The sequence below is a fragment of the Sceloporus occidentalis genome, unplaced genomic scaffold, assembly GCF_023333645.1.
Source record: "Sceloporus occidentalis isolate IW3139 unplaced genomic scaffold, rSceOcc1.0.p SCAF_5, whole genome shotgun sequence".
NCBI classification, from domain to species: domain Eukaryota; kingdom Metazoa; phylum Chordata; class Lepidosauria; order Squamata; family Phrynosomatidae; genus Sceloporus; species Sceloporus occidentalis.
Window position 1 is genome coordinate 145,167,166 of NW_028316985.1, and position 17,691 is coordinate 145,184,856.

General features: G+C 37.2%; 1 protein-coding gene across 2 annotated transcripts in view; it reads right to left on the bottom strand.

Moving 5' to 3' along the window:
* Nucleotides 1–8,936: 8,936 nt before the first annotated feature.
* LOC149312944 (GRB2-associated-binding protein 1) overlaps nt 8,937–17,691 on the bottom strand; it is a 99,946-nt gene continuing 91,191 nt past the window's right edge. For both annotated transcript variants that reach the window (XM_089525742.1, XM_089525740.1), the window contains 4 exons: nt 15,630–15,723; nt 13,597–13,720; nt 12,820–12,942; nt 8,937–11,021 (listed from right to left, as the gene is read on the bottom strand). In XM_089525742.1, the coding sequence (XP_089381868.1) occupies nt 10,863–11,021; nt 12,820–12,942; nt 13,597–13,720; nt 15,630–15,723 (500 nt within the window). In that variant the 3' untranslated portion in view covers nt 8,937–10,862. The remainder of the gene's footprint in view (nt 11,022–12,819; nt 12,943–13,596; nt 13,721–15,629; nt 15,724–17,691) is intronic.

Genomic DNA, 17,691 nt, shown 5'->3' on the forward strand with positions numbered 1-17,691 from the left:
GGTAAAGCAGTCTCAAACTGGATTATTTCTGCAGTGTGTTTTGGACCTCAGACGAATACGCACATTTTAATTTTTAATTATATAGAAACACAGGTCTCTCTCTGCTACCATTAGAATTTAATTTGATTTTATATTTGAAAATAAGACGTAAAGGAAAACGCAAAACAATCTTTCGTATTAATAAAACTAGCTTATTTAGCTTAAATAAACAGAAAATATGGAAAGAATGAAAACACTGCCAGAAGTCCAGAGTTTGGAAACGCCGCTGTTTATTTTTTGAGTGCATCCTCATGTATGATAATAATAATTAAATAATAGTAATCATAATAATAACAATAATTCGTTTTGCAAGCTTTGGGAAGTTTCAAAAGACTGTGGGTCAAATTCAGACCAAGGGTAGCTTGCCTAGAAATAGAAATAGAGATTTCAGCAAATGAAGTGGCAGAATCTCAGACTGAAATGCCCTGGATGTCAAGGAAAGTTACCCTTCTCCGCCGGCCTCCCCTCCCAAGCATGCTAATGACGGTACTTTGTGTCATCTGCTTCCAAAAATGGAAGCTGGGGTGACATTAAATTATCAATCCTCCCGCTTTTGAAAGAAAGGACAAACTCTTTGCATGCAGAAAAGAAAGACCTCAAGGAAACAAACGCCTCAACGGAGCTCTGGTTCCACAACAAACTACAATTCCCAGTTTTACTAAAGCCATTCTTATCTGGCCTAGGCCCATGCTCTGCCTATGGACCCAAAGGCCCCCAAAAGGCAAAGAGTAATTTTAAAAGTCAAAGAGGAAAGTGCAAAGGCAAGCTTACTGCTGAACATAAGAAGAAATGCATAAATTCAACCTAGACAATGAGGAAACTGAAATAGTTAAAGAGTTCAAATACTGGATCGAACACTGGTTACAATGAAGACTTCAGTCAAGAGATAGATACATAGTAGACTAAGAATGGGAAGAATTAGCATTTAGCATTTACATTTCTATACTGCTTCATAGTATACTAAGCACTCTCTAAGCAATTTGCGATCTGTAAACCAATTTCCCCCAACAAGCTGGGTACTCATTTCATCCACCTACAAAAGGATGGAAGACTGAGTTGATCTTGTTGTAGCCCCTGGGATCAAACCCACAACCTTGTGGCTGCAGTACTTGCATTTAACCACTGCACCAGGGCTCCTTTTTTGAAAGTCAAAGAGGAAAGTGCAAGAAATAGACAGGGTCCTAAAGAACAAAGATATACAACTGAGCACCAGAGTTAGAATCGCCCAAGCCATAGCATTCCCAGTCGCCATGTATGGATGTGAAAGCTGGACTGTGACGAAAGCAGATAAAAATAAAACCAACGCCTTCAATAAGAACTTCAATAATAAGAAAATCATAGAATCATAGAATCGTAGAGTTGGAAGAGACCACTAGGGCCATCCAGTCCAACCCCCTGCCATGCAGGAAATCCAAATCAAAGCATCCCTGACAGATGGCCATCCAGCCTCTGTTTAAAGACCTCCAAGGAAGGAGACTCTATCACCTTCCGAGGGAGTGCATTCCACTGTCGAACAGCCCTTACTGTCAGGAAGTTCCTCCTAATGTTCAGGTGGAATCTCTTTTCCTGTAGCTTGCATCCATTGTTCCGGGTCCTGTTCTCTGAAGCAGCAGAAAACAAGCTTGCTCCCTCCTCAATATGATCAACTCATTTGAGATGTCGTGTCGGAATGTACAGCGCTGTGTAAATTTACAGCGCTTTATAAATAAAGGTTAATAATAATAATAATAATAATAATAATAATAATAATAATAGAGTGCTGAGGATACTGTGGGCAGCCAAAAGACAAACAAAGAGGTCTTAGAACAGATCAGGTCTGAAGTCTCCCTGGAAGCCAAGATGAGTCTCACCCCTCAGTCTTCTCTTCACCAAGCTGAACATGACAAGCTCCAGTTCAACCTTTCATCATATATTTTGTTCTCCATACTTATCATCCTTGTTGCCCTTGCCTGAACCTGCTCCAACTTGTCTATATCCTTCTTAAAATGAGACACCCAGAACTGAACGCAGCACTGCAGATGAGACCTTGCCAGCTTCTGCTATATTATATTCATCTTGTTGCGAAACCTAGCTCTCTTATGACATTTTTGGTTAGCAAGGTGTTTCAGCAATATTTAAGTGTTGCCTTTTGCATCCATTCAAGCCTATGACAGATACCGGGTATAGGTTTTGTGTTATAATAGATAAGGCTTTTTAACTGAGCAAGCAGTAAACCTCATATTTTCTCTTGTTATTTTAACTGAGCAAGTAGTAAACCTCATATTTTCCCTTGTTATTCAAATATATAAAAGCATAATTAAAAATGAAGGCATATCTCTCTCCATCGGGAAGGGAGCTTGTCTCCTTACTGAGTATTTACATTTCATTCCTGATTTATAGGCCCACTCACAGTCAAGTTTCCTTTAACTGACCATTTATTCCAGTTTGGGAATGATATGACCCTCCAGATGTTGTTGGACTGCACCTCCCAGCATTCTTTATTATTGATTATGCTGGCTAAGGCTGATGGTAGTTGCAGTTGCACAGTTCTAATTTTCTAATAGAACAAAACTAAACTGCATTAAATCTAACATTAGTTCTTTCAAGAACAGATCCATTGCAATCAATGGAACTTATATTAGCTGTGGTAGTTAGGTCTCATTCACTTCAAAATATTAGGTCTAAGTAACACTAGTATTTATCACTTAGATTAATACAGACATTTTATTTATTTTTTAACCTTTAAATAAAGGTATCTCTGTGCTACCATTAGAACTTAATTTGATGTTATATTTTGAAATAAGATGTTAAGGAAAACACAAAATAATCTTATGCATTAATAAAACTAACAGCTTTAGCTTAAATGAACACGAAATAGCTGTTGGTTTAAAAACAGCATTAAACATCCAGAGTCAAAGGGCTGACATGACCAACTATTTAATATTACCATATTTCTGGCCCTCTAAACTAGGTGTCTGGTTCCGTATGCAGAAACCTATCTGCTCACAGTGGTTCGACTGGCTGCAGCTTGTGAATCTCAAGCTCACTTGTAAATTGCAGTAGTCATCACATTCCACTGAAATCAAATGCAGACTCTGGTAAAGTTACTGTTTTAAACTACAAATCCCACAATTGCCCAACCAACGTGGCCAACATTTCTGGGAGATGAAGGCCCCAAAAGTAATTTTCCCAAGCTGTGATCAAATTAAATTCAAACACATGCCCTCCCTACATTGCTGCTTTCCCCCAAAATCTAGGTAAAGCAGCAATACAGCAATGTCACCATGGCCCTCAATTGTCAGTGGAGAAGTATATCAAACACAACTTATCTTTTTATATTTTTATATATACAGTTGGCCCTCTGACTGTATCCACACATTTTTTATCCACCGATTCAACCAGCCATGGCATGAAAATATTCAAAAATAATATAAATTGAAAAGCAAACCTTGTTTTTGCTATTTTACATGAGGGGCATCATTTCACTATGCCATTGTATTTAATGGGATTGAGCATCCACAGATTTCAGTAGCTGGGGGGCCTGGATTCTGCTCTCAGTGGATAGCAAGGGTCCACTGTATTTACAAAATGTCTAACTTAAATGGTTAAGTAGATATACATTGTTTATCTGTGGTCTAGCTCTAAGGTTCAACATTCTCAGTCTTGCAGCATCAAAGATGTCAACATAACAAAAAAATCCTTCTCTGAAGAAACTCAGCATAAAATTCTGAAACAGCAGAGAGAAAATCTCTGTGAGTGCGAGGGAACTGCAAAGATTTCCCTTATAGATAATGGGCCAAATAAGAAAAGCATAGCAAATTCCTGTCATTCACAAAACAGTTTGTAAATATTTAGAAATAAATGCTCAGACACCCTCATAGAGACAAATGCATCAGCTTCGTCCATAACATCCCTTAAGAGAGGATGAGAATGTTTTTTGTCTCAGCAAGTCTTTGGAAACTAAATGTTTCTGGGTAAAAGACTTAAAATCATCATAATAAATGATTTATTTATAGCCCACCCAATCACAAGGAATCCGGGCAAGTTACAACAATAAAAATGCATAGAAAATACAATAAAGTTAAAAATTAGTCACTTCACTTATAATCTTAGTGCTTTTATTTTACTCTTTTTAATGGCTATGCATTCAAATTGTCTTCAATTCTATTGAGAGGCGAATTACATTTTTGTATGTTTTATTGATAACAGCTTTTAATTGTCTGTGTTTTAATTTAATTTGATTATAATGATTGGCGACAGTGGTAGCGATGATGTCATCAGAATTCACATCTCATGCTTTGGGTCTTAAATAGTCATCAGAAACAACCCATGGTTGAAGGCCGTTTCCAGTAAATCTATGGTGAAGTTGTTTAAAATACATAGAAACCCATGCTAATAGAAACCAGTTAGTTTTAACAGGAACCTCTAAATTCCTTCCCCACACACCTTAGCAATGGGACATATTTGAAGAAGTGATTCCTGCTACATGCACAAGAGGGAGCTCACCACCAATCGTGGATTTGTGGACTTCTCTACAGATTTGTTGTCTTGGGAACATCTATTCAGTGACTGGAATAAGAACTAAATAGTGAATAGTTAAGTCTTGCCAAGAGAAATGACTAAGTTCTCAGATTTCATTCATGATGTAGCAAATCAAAATGTGCTGCACATTCAAGCTTGTTTTCTTTCCTTCTCACCTCCTTGCATAGTCTCCCACCCAAGTTCTGCATTTTCAGCACAGCATATACTGTCACAATTCTTGTATCTTAACCACATCCAGTATTTTGGTGAAGTTATAAACAACTGGACTAGTTTTACTGTACCAAGAAAATGTAGACTGTAATAATATTCTTCCTAATACCAATACACGCTGTCCCCTGTTTGTGCAAATACAGTCCAAAACCACACCACCCACATACAAGAGGAAGGCTTCAGAAAACCCAGGGTAAAATTTAAATTAGCAGTTCCTTGAAGTATGTTAAGCCAAAAAACTCTTTAGGAGGAAAACCACCCAAACAGCCCAATGCTCACCATTAAAATGTGATGAGCGTGGCCAGGATGATGATGATGATGATGATGATGATATTTATTTATATCCCGCCCCTCGCCCCCCCAGTTGAAAATCAAAGTGGCTTACATTTTTTAAAAAAATACAATTAAAAACCATATAAAAGTGAACATTAAACTAGAATTAAACTGATACAGTATTAAAACATGTTACTCATTAAAAGAATAAAATAGTTAAAAAGATAAAAGCACTTAAAAACAGTACAATTAAACAGTGCAAAATCCCCAGCCTGTTCTTTAAAGACTTTTTGTTATAAAAGCCTGTCTGAATAAAAATGTCTTAGATTGCCGACGGAAGGACACCAAGGATGCTTATGTTTCTGGAACCTCAGGGAAGGAGACCTTCCAGTATTGCTTCTAATACTGATTCAGGTTTTCAGAGCTGCGCCACCCTGCAAGACGGGCACATCTGTCCATTTAATGTTTGCTGGAATACAAAATATTGTGATATAAATCTTTAGCATGCCCCTTCAAATGGCCAGTACAAATTCATAATAACAGAAAGCAGAACTTTGAGAACTGAGAGGAGGAGGAATAATAATGTAGATTAATGGATTTGCAGGAACATTTGTTGGAAGAAAAAAAGGAACACTGGTCTAAATCCTATTGCTTGCAGGGATGTATATTCTTGGCAACACCCCCTACAAAAAATTTTTTTTTAATGAGAGGGCATTTCCACCATGTTTTTAGGCCTACCTGGGCTAGTTTATACATAGGTCACCTAGTGGGTTTCCATATTGAATTAATTGTTGGATGGTTAGTGAGTACATAGGTAAATACCACTCATTCAGTGAGTCTACTTTAATTGGGATTAGCGTCTTCCAAATTTGTGGCCCATAATTTACGTAAAGTGGAGCACTGAAATCCAAATACCTCCTTAAAAGTGGCAAAAAGATTATTCAACTCATAAGCTGTTTTTCATGGTATTATGTTGAAGTTTACATCAACATTAAAAAAAAAAAAGGATTTGAAGTGATAAAATAATGGAAGCAGAACTAATGGGGCCATTTCTTCATTTGCAACATTAGATTATCACAAGTGTATTTTGTTAGGTGAATGAATCAATACAATGTTTTTATTTATTGAGCACAGCGAAATAGGGCACCCTAACCAGAAAGTTGTAGAAGCATGTTCTGGAACCAAAATGAATTGGTTTAAATAAGGAAGACGGCTGAGGAAATGGACTCATGCAAAATATGGGAACATCACTTGAAGGTGATACACAATGGTACTACATTCCATTCCACTAAAAGTATTTTAAAATCTTTTTAGGCAAGTGTTGGAGGGGGTATACAAAACTAGGTACACATATACATGTACAGTGCTCTTGTACACATCTGGAAAGAGATCTTTACAGAAATAGGCGATATAACAAAACAGATGGATTCATTAACCAACTATTGTCCTTTTGCTTTCTTTCTTTCTTTCTTTCTAGATGAAAGCTCTTACTTGCAGCATAAAGATTTAATGGCTTCAGTGTACCTGACACTTAGGCTAGAAATAGCTCTGAGTTGGAATCTGATTTTACCTTGGAGAAATGGAGATCTAGAATATTGGCTCTAACTTTGATGAATAATTAACAGAATATATGAAGGACATAAGTAATCCATAATCCACAAATACTGTTTACAATAAATGATATCCATTTATTGAATACTATGTTGTGGTTAGTGAAAATTCTGATGTTCTCTTTCTACCCAAAATCATGCCAGTTTGTAGAATGCTGTTTTACTAATGAAGACACAAATTTTAGAACACATCACTGACACATAACTTCTGTTGTTCTTTGTACATCCCATTTGAGGATTTACTGTTGAGACTATGCTGCTTATATCTTTTTCTTTGTATATATTTAAAAAAACTATAGGATCAAGCCCTCTTAAGCAGGAAGTTGTAGAAACCAAAATGAATTGGTTTGAATATAGAGGGGAAGCTATATGGTATGAGTACAGTGGTGAAGAGATAAGCTGATTCACACAACTATGTATTTTTTGTAGATTTCATTTCAGGAAGTTTATTTTTTTCAATAGATTTTGAATCTTGTAAAGGTTTCAAATTGTGTCCCAGTTGTCTTGCAAAATGTTCAATATTTTCTGGTTAGCTTTGTTATCACTCACCGTGGATGAATTGATAAATAAGATACCATATATACTCGACTATAAGTCAACCTCATGTATAAGTCAAGGTCAGGTTTTGGGGCCAAAATTATGGATTTTGCCATGACCCGTGGATAGGTCGAGAGTAAAACTTGGAGGCTCCTTTAATGTGTGTATGTGTGAATGCAGCAAGAGAGACTCTCACTGAGTCTTTTTGCTTCAGCATTCAGCTTTCTTTTCAGGGGGGGCATGGGTGGGAGATAGACTCTTAAATAAACAGCAATATCAGTCAGTCACTCAGGACTCTTTCTGATTGGTTCAAGAGATAAAGAAACTCTCTCACCATGGGGAAATCTGAAAGATTGCTTTCACATTAACATAGTAACCCGTACATAACTCAACCTGGGATTTTGGGGTCAATTGCTGGGCATAAATTTTTAGACCTATAGACAAGTATATACGGTACTGATCTATTTAGCAACACAAGGTCTGTGTTTGGCAGCAGAACCATGAATTGTTTTCACCAATCATCCCCTCCTCCTTTTTAAACGTTGTATATTTATAGGTGGGTGAAGAGCAGTGACAAAACAAAGCATTACAAGAGTTCCTTGTAATTCCTTTTGTAATCAAAAAATAAAATGAGGTACAAAATGTTCCTGCTTCTATTACAAATCCTGAATCTCCTCTTCTGTTTAGATTGACAATATGTAGAGGAAACAGGGGCTGCAGAGTGAAGGTGGGATCTATGACAACTGTCACCCCCAGAAATTGGAAGTTTCTGCTGGATCCTGGTTTATTCTGTCAGGAGGAAGAGCTTTTTCCTTCATAGAAAATATCTCTGGATGCAACCTATTTGTGTGCTCTTCTTTTAAATATAAGTTCCCCTGACAGTAAAACAGAAGTGTGGTTAAAAAAACACATATTTGTCTCTTGCCTTATTTTCATACCTACTTGTCACTTCTAAATTAGTAAGAACATGATCCAGTCCCCTGACTCCCGCCCATCCTACACAGAGAATTAGGACACGCTGATGTACGGGCATTGGGTGGAGAAAGGAATCACTGCAATATTGGGTGAAGTTTTCACCCAATCTAGGTGAACACACCAAGACAGATTTTAGTAGTTTGAACACTGCTATGGCTGCTTTAGGTTCTTTGAAATAGTACACACTGTCCAACAGTGGCAGCTGGTGGTTTCCATGCCAATGCCATGGTGAATATATTGTGAGTTTCAGAATAAATTGTAAAGGAGCTACCTAAGGCACCAAACCCATCCCTAAAGTATGCAAGTTCACCTTGGATAGTTTCTTTAAAGTTCAGACTTTGAAGTATGGTACAAGTTACCAGAGAAAGCCAGTCTGGTGCAGCAGAGTTTCTGTGCTGGATTAAGCAGACCAGAGTTTGAATCCACACTCAGCCACAGAAATCCACTGGGTAATCTTCTGCAAGTCACAGTATCTCAGCCTTAAAGGCATTCAGTGGCAATCCCTCCTGAACAAATCTTGGCAAGAAAACCCTGTGATAGGGCTGCCATAAGTTGACTTGAAGGCACAAAACAACACATTAGCAAACTGACTACTGATGTGGAAGCCAGTACCACTACTGTTGTCCAATGCAAAATGCCTAACCAGCTTTAAGAAATCCACATAAAAGTGACATCAGAGCCTAGCAATGGAATAGCTTTGCAAATGTGCCGGGTGTTTTGGTGGCGGGGGGTGCGGGGGAGAGTGTTAATCAACAACTTCCACACATCAGAAACAGAACAATTTGAATTTATTTAAAATTCATCTCAAAATGCAATATGTTTAGTTTTTTAAAAAAAAAAACACTCAAAACATCAAAATATTTCTAATTTTAAAAGAAACCTTGTTAGGAATAAAAAGGATTTACAAACTGTTGAATTGGAGGTGGCAGAGAAATGATTGATTAGGCACAGTTATTAAGGCCAGTATCTAAGTTCATTCGATATTTAGGAGGTATGGAGAACAAAAAAACCTTACTTGAATGTTACTGTATGGGAGAATTAGTAGATGTTTTTCATCATGACATGATTAATGAATTTATTAAGGAATACTTTAAAGACAGCTATCTTTTCCCCCTTCTGCAAAATTCAGGGGCAAAACAGATAGGCAGGAAAAAGTGGCTTGAAGCTGCCTTTTCTAAAGCCACATTGAAACCCCACCAACCGGACCGCCGGCTCCCAAGGCAGCTGGAGTGCTCATGTCATGACCACATGATACGGCTTCAAGCCAGGAAGAAGCAGAAAAAAGCTGCTTCTTTTTGAAACAGCTTTTCTCTGCTGAAGGGCACTTTCTTGCTGGCTTCAATGCATGTCTCATCTAAACACCACACCTTCAAGTCAGCATGAAAGCACCTCTTTCTGCCTGTCTGTTTAGCCCCTCAGTTTCTAAATTTGGAGTTGCTTCTACGTTATGAAGGAGTTATGAATCAAGAAATCAAAGTACTTGATATGAATTCTGTACCTAGGGGAGAGGCTTGTTTTTTTAAAAAAAAGATGGGATAACTTTGTCATGACATCTTTTAAAAAAACCAAGATGTTAAAAGATACCAATTGCATAGGAATTTAAATATAAGGCCAAGTGGAGAACTAGGCATAATAAGGATCATTAAAAGAGCACAATGGTGTCAAGACATAGTATTTCCATATGAATTGCAATCTACTTTAAACACAAAAATATCACAGTATCTTCTAGTACTAAAACAGTGAATGTCAAACTGTTTCATTAATTTTCATATTAAAAACCAATACTAAAGTCTGGTAGCAGTAGAACATTAAAATATATTGTTCAAACCTGATAAGTGTGTTAGCACCACAGTGCTAGGGTACGTACCTGATGTTAGAGACTCTACCTTCTGTAAATAATGTAAAAGTTATGGTTTGTAAATGAAGTGTTTAGCTCACTCATACTGCACACCATTGTCAGTGTGCAAGATTATGTTGTGTTTAATTATTCAGTGCAAAGATCCCTCCCTGCAGAATCTTTACTCACTGAATAATGAACACTGTAATCAGTAAAAATATACCAGGAGCTTCTCTATTAGTGTGCTATTGCATACAAAAGACAGAAAGGTAAATCCTAAAACCAATAAAAACTATTATTATTAACTCACAGCCATTTCTCTTAGGAAGGTAACCTGTAGACTTCCAGATATTCTTTGCATGTATTAAATATAAAACATAGGTATTTAATAAATCATTTTTGACATTTCAAGTAGATTAAAATTGTGAAACTATCTCTAATTAATTACTGAGCTATTAAAATGCACTTCAGACCTTAATTTTAATATCATACAAGTAGCTTAATTCGTAGAGTGTTATATAGTAGTGTCAAAGGGGAGGAAAGTGTTAAAATACATTAGGTAGGGAAAGCTGAACCAACATTTTAGCAGGAAAAAAGTGCATTGTAATACTACAAATGTATTAACTTGGGGCCAAAATGTTTTCTGGGACCGAAGCAATACTATTTTACAAATATTACACCATACTGTTCACCCAGTCATACAGATTACTGTTTCATCTCATGATGTTGTCCTCTTTATTTTTTTTATGTTTGAAAAAAAATGTAGTTGAAGAAATGTCCAGTTCTCTTCTGTTAAACAATGTTATAACTGTAGAACTTTTTACAAACATTTAAACAGGATGATGAAGGGATGTGTTTATTCATTTTACATTTTTTATTGGTGTTTCAGATTCTGTAGATTGCCTGCCATCAGTCCAAGCTTCCCGTGTACTCTTCAGTGCTAATGTTTTTTGTTGGTCAACCACGACATAATCAACTCTTTCATCAGCCACACTGCTGCCTGAACCACTGCTCTTTTTCTGTAGTAGAAATTGAAAAGCAGAAAATTAAGATGAGTTAAAACAAGTCTGAGAGCTAGTGCAATGTAGTGGTGTGAGCATTGGACTATGACTCTGGAGACCAGGTTTGGAAACCCCACTCAGCCACAGAAACCCACTGGGTGATCTTGGGCAAATCCCACTCTCTCAGCCTCAGAGGAAGGCCTCCTCTGAACAAATCTTGCCAAGAAAACTCTATGATAGGTTCACCTTAGGGTTGCCACAAGTCAGGAATGACTTGAAGGGATACAACAACACCAAAGTCTATAGAATGTTAATTTGAAGAAGGAACTACAGTCCAGTAGAAAACCCCTTCCTCTGGGTACATCACCACCACCTCTCACACTGTTCTGTAGATTCCTCTGAGACAGAGTGGGTTTTAAGGGGGCAGTGGGTCTCCTTGGGAATGGAAAAAAAATGCAGAAATTTCTCCTGTTCTCCATCTGGAGTATCTCAGGACCAGACTTCTCCTTACAGGTACTTTGAAACCAAGCTTATGAAAACAGGAATACCCAAATTTCATGTTGTTGTTGTTGTTTTTTTTAATGGTACTAGATATGTTGCCTATTTTCAAAGGTGATACAAGATGAAAAGCCATTGCAAGAAAGCCTTTTATTTCAACAATAGTAATGGCTAGTGACATTTATCATTCCAAGAGTCTCCATTCTGCTGATATTGGCTACAAGGTTTAATTGGTAGATTAATCAGATAAAGATTTAACTGATTCACTGGCAAAAGAAAAATTTGATCAGTAAACCTTAGAACAAAAATTGAGCTCCTACGGCTAATATATTTTTTCATTAATGTGTTACAGTAATGAAGAGTGATGAGGAATGAAAAGAAATTAAATGTATCCTTTTCTTCTAACAACAAGGATATATTGAATGCCCCCAACATGTCCTGGAAAGAAGGAAGGGAAATGGGCTCTGTTCTATCAGTATTACTAAGGGTGAGGAATTTGTAACTCTCAAAATGTTGTCCAACTCCAGATTCTCTCAGTGCTAACCAGGGCAAGCAGTGACCAAGGATGATGGAGGTTGGAGTCTCAAGTGCATTTGAATAGTTACAAGTTCCCCATTCCTACTCTATGTGAATTCTTTCATGGGTAGGCTCCTCATGTAGATTTGATTGAACCCATAGTGTTTTCACAGGCTATATAGATGCTGTCATTCCAGCAAACAAATTGTATATTATCTACCATGAAAAGACCCATTTCCCTGCTCCCTGAAGTATGTAATTTTTGTATTATTTTTCACAAATAAAAGGGGGGAAACAAATGCAAAGCACTATTCTAAGCTATGTATGTTTCATTAACTCTTATGGTAGTTAATAGTAATGCAAAGCACTATTCTAAGCTATATATGTTTCATTTACTTTTCCCAAGAGATAAACAAAACATATACTACAGTCTAGAAAAAATTCACATTTAGTTATTATGCAAAAGGATCTTGTGCCACCTTTGAAACTAACTGAAAGAAAGAACTTAGAGCTCACACTCTCAGCTTCTTTCTTTTAATTAGTCTCAAAGGTGCTAAAAGATCCCTTTGCATATTGATTCTCCAGACTAACATAGCTATATTTTTTAATTCCACAGTTAGTTACTGAAAACATTAGCTGAAACACTTTGATGCCAAGTGTATTACAGCCAGAATATGGAAAAAGTATGGACTACAACTCTCCAAATCTCCCAGCCAGCATTGCCACTAGCCACACTGGCTGGGGGAGTCTGTTGAAAATCTAAGTTTTCCACCCCCTGTTCAGAATGGCATGTTTTGCTTACCTTGCGTGGAGGGGTAGATTTTCCAGAGTCTAAATCCAAATCTAAATATTCCACTTGCTTGTCACCTTTCGGTTTTACCATAGGGCTGCTTCCTCCATCAAGGCTGCTACTTCCAAACAAAATCTGAAATTTAATTGAAACAATTAATTCAGCACACACTTGATCTTAGCCAAAAGGCCGAGAAGCGAACAACAAAAATATTAATCTAGTGGAAGCATATTAAATTTAGAAAATTATGTACAGAATGGAGAAATTGGTAAGGGAGACAATTCTTCTCTATCACAACACCATCAAGCCTAACAGTGGGAGTCAAAAAGGCCTACACCCAATGTAATGCTCATAACATGTCTGGATTTTCAGCCATTCTCCCATCTACTGCGGAGAGCTTAACCCCAACCCCCCCCCCCCTGGGTTTCCCTGCAGCTGGTTTTAAAGGCTCAGGGAGATCTGCAGGACAGAACAGACTGAACCCTCTTCTTTGTGCCTACAGAAGTTGTTTGTGCAGGCACTATGTCAGAAACAGATAACAGTTAAAGACTATATAAGAAGTATGGAAAATGGTGTTAGACCTTCAACGTACAAGGAAAGAGGAATTGATACAAATAGGGCAACACACCACATATCCCATTATGAGCCATGTTTGACTGCAAAACTCTAAGCATGTCCAAAGATGTGACAAAAAAGTCAAGATGGCTCTTCTTGTTAATCACCCTTGAACTCAAAGTGCAAGATAATTTTATAAGGGGATAATAAGTAGGGATATTTAAAATAACATACTGGATCATCACTGGACTGATTTGGATTCATGGGTACATAATTCTCTTCACTGTCATGCGAGTCACTACTAGACGTTGTGCTGTGAACGGAATCTGGCCGAGGAGACAATGGAAACCTGGAAGAACTAAATTAAGACATTATTTTTAAAATGAATCTGGAAGACCTTTAAGTTTCACAAATTTATTATTTTTGTCAAATATTTATAATCCACTTTTCTACATCAATTTTCAAGGGAGCTCGCAACAACAAATGTGACAATAACAATAATACACAATAAAATTAAAAGTTACAGTCACTTAGCAGAACAGCAAACAGCAAAAGATATTAATGTTAGAACTGCTACATTACTATTAAATTGGTAAAGAAAGTGAATTAGGTTGATTAATTCAGTTCATTGTTTTAAATTATTCAAATTAATCATAAACCATTGATCTTCATTAAGAAAAATAATTGTACAGGTAGTTATTTATAACAATAATAGTTTTTAAAAATTTTAAAAATTTTAAATTAAAATTTTTTTTATGCCTGTCAATGGAATTAATTTATTTTAAAACAAATCATTTCCAAATTCTGGAAAAAGACACAGGATATAAAAATATCTTATATTCAAAATATAAAATGGACTAACATAGGGCCAATAAAATACTATTAAATGCTCTTTTCCCTAGAGAGCAAAGTAGGCCAGGTGGTAAAGTTAGGTCATTAAAGGCTTTTCTAAAGGGAAAAGTTTTAACATTACAGGTAGAGGCCAATAAAAATGGGCAAAAAATCTCAATGTGGAGTCCCATCATCCTATCTCAGCAGCAGGAAAGGCTCTTGCAAATACTTAGCCTGATCTTGGATCGGAAGATGTAGCTACAATACATAACTACAGACCACCCAAAAAGGGCGGTCTGCCGGCGCCTTGTTTTGTTCTACGAGGAAGCTGCAGCAGACAAACCGCGCGGCTTCCTCGCAGAGCAAAAAGAACCTGCAAAAAGCGGGTTCTTTTTGCGGCGTGATACTGATGTCGCGGCGTGCCAATGGCACACTCATGTCAGTATCGCGCCACTACGTGTGGACACTAAGTGTCCATCACGTCAAAATGGCAGCACCCATCTGTACAAGGCGCCATCATTTTGATGTATGGAATACGTGCTAGGGTTGCGGGGCATCTGTAAGTGACACCCTGAGGCAACCCTAGCACGTCATGAAGACGTGCCATGAGGCCCATCCGTACTGGGCCCGTGATACACATCCTACACATCCCCCACCCAATCCACCTTTTCTCAGCTGCAGGTTCCAGCAGTCACAGCAAAGTAGAGGATGAAGAAAACATCCCCAGCAACAGGCATCCACAAGGACCCTGACACTCTACATAGTGAGACTTAATTCTAAGAAAAGCGTATAGGTTTACACTGCATAAGCTACAATCCTAAGCATACTTCCTTAACATACTGTTATTTTAGGTACCTTCAAGTCATCTTCAACTTACAATGACCCTCTGAGAGGATTTTCCTGGCCTCTGATAGGATTTTCAGAGGAGGTTTACAATTTTTATTCTGGGGATCAGGGTTTGATTCCCCGCTTGGCCATGGAAACCCATTGGGTGACGTTGGTTAAGTCTCACAGTCTCAGCTCCAAAAAACCCTGTGATAGTTTCACCTTAGGATCACCATTAGTCAGAAATGACTTAAAATCACACAACAAAAACAAAACTGCAAGAATTTAACTTGCCCAAAGTCATCTAGTGGGTTTTCATGGCTTAACAAGGAATGAAACCTTGGTCTTTCAAAGTCTTTGTTCAACACTCAAACCACTACACAATGCTGGCTCTCTAAAACCTACGGACCCCAACATGATCCTCAATACTGTGGAATGTAATTCCAAGTAAACATGCATAGGACTGCAGTGAAATGCACCTGTTCACATTTAAGATTACAGCAAATAAAGCTACTTCAGTGGGTAATTCACATATTCACAATAGTCAAAACAGACAAAATAGAATGGAAAAGAATATAGCATGACTAAATAAGAAAAAAAAAAAGACTTACTCTCGTGTAAAAGTTCTGGTGATGGGAGATCTAACTGGAGCTGGCAATTCATCCCATTCGGGGAGAGGTTTTATTTCCAGTGGTGCTGGTTTTACTATATAAAGATGGTAGGGAAAGAAATAATAATAATAGTAATGTACTTTCAGGGGAGAACACTTTTATTTAAACATCAGAGCAGTTACTTCAAAGTATTATTTTTCTTGCAAAATACTTGGTCTATTTGATAGATAGATTTCTCATTTAACATTAAAGAACACTAAATTATGGTATCTATGGCATTAGAACATTCAAATAGCTAACCAAATCAAAAAGAATGGTCAAAGTACAATTTTGTTCTATATATTTTTAGGCGCATAATGATGCTATGTGAAGTCTCAATCTGAATTGATACAGGGAAGGCCTAAGCTGCTGTGATATGTACACAAATAAATATTTTTTGTCTAGGATTTAGGACAGAGTGGACAAGGTTACAGAAGTCATTTCTGGTCCACCCTACTCAGACCTACTATGGAACCTGCTAGTTACTTCTGGTAAATTTCTAGTTTCTTGAAAACTGGTTTGGAGCATAAATACATTTAGCAAGAGCTGCTGTCTCTGCATTCCTGGAAGCTTGCCAGGGCCTGATCCTCCCTTCTCCCCCCCCCCCCCCAAATGGGCCACTGTCAGAGGATTTTTAGTAATCCATTTTTCCCACCCATGGATGATGAGGAGAAAAAACAGAGTTGTCTTTGTACCAGTATAAACTCTTCAGGTCCATCTGTATTCATTCAGGTCCACTGGTCTTTCTACACACACTGAAGTAAAATCAGATCTCTGTTTTACAAGTGCTATTTCAGAACATGCCTATCAAGCTGCACTAGATGTGTGTGGGTGGGTGGGGGGGGGGATATGATATCTGTGTTTTAAAATCATACCTGAGACAGATCTACTGCTTAGAAAAATGTCTCTGCATTGAAAGTAGTTTCAAGTTTGGCTATTAAGCATATGAGAACTTAAGCTGTAATTACTAACCTAACAACATGATAACATCATTATAATTCTAACTAAGTCTTGGTACATGATTAGATTCAAGAAAGTCTTGCCAATAATATACATTGAAATCAATTGCATAACTGGTATTTATTAAAAACCTGAGCAAATAGCTATGTCCTAATATTATCCTGCAATTAAAAATATTTTTTAAAAATGCATGTAAATATTGACATGAACTATACTAGGAATGAAAGCAACTTATCTCTAGGCTATCCTACCTGAATATGTATATAGATCAAATGCAAGCAACTTAAAGAATTAAGCTGGCCACATACATGATTTTATATGAGGTTTCTTACACTGCAATCCTATATGCCCAATAATGTCAGAAAGAATTCCTCTCAGTCAAGTGTGCATACGATTGCAGTATTAAAAAGTTATTTTTTTAAAAAAAAAGTATTTTCAAGATTTAAGAGCTTTCTGCAAATGTCCAAATACAACAGTCGCAAGAGACTGTACTAAGCAAGAATTACTGCAAGGCACTTCAGTGTTCAGGGTGGTCTGGCACAGCAGCTCTTCCAAGAAAGCCTTTTTAAAAGCATTTTAAATTATTCAGCCTAAATTTAGGTGAAGTATCATCCAGACTAAATTACTTTAGCTATCAAGGGCACTGAATCACTACAGAGTACAAATATGGGCAGAATCCAACAGTTGACATCTACTTGAAGAATATCTCAATATTGTGGGACTGGAGGAGTGATCACCTCTCCCGCTCAGTACCTCCTGAATGGTCCCTGAAACCATCCAGAGAAAGTTTTTGGTTGGCATAGGAAAGTTTGGGAAAATTCCTCAAGTTCCCCAAGGAGAACATTTAACCAGCATATATGTACACTTAATATTTGTTTGTTTAAAGTATTTATCTCAGTCCACCAGCCCTCCCAAAGCAATACACAACAGATCAAAACATTATTTAGAAGCAGTATAAAGCAATTTGAACAAACGTTTTAACAAGCCAACCATTCTTTGAGGATAGATTAAAACAATTTCAAAAGCCAACCCTAAACATAGTTCAAAGGCTATGTGGAACAAA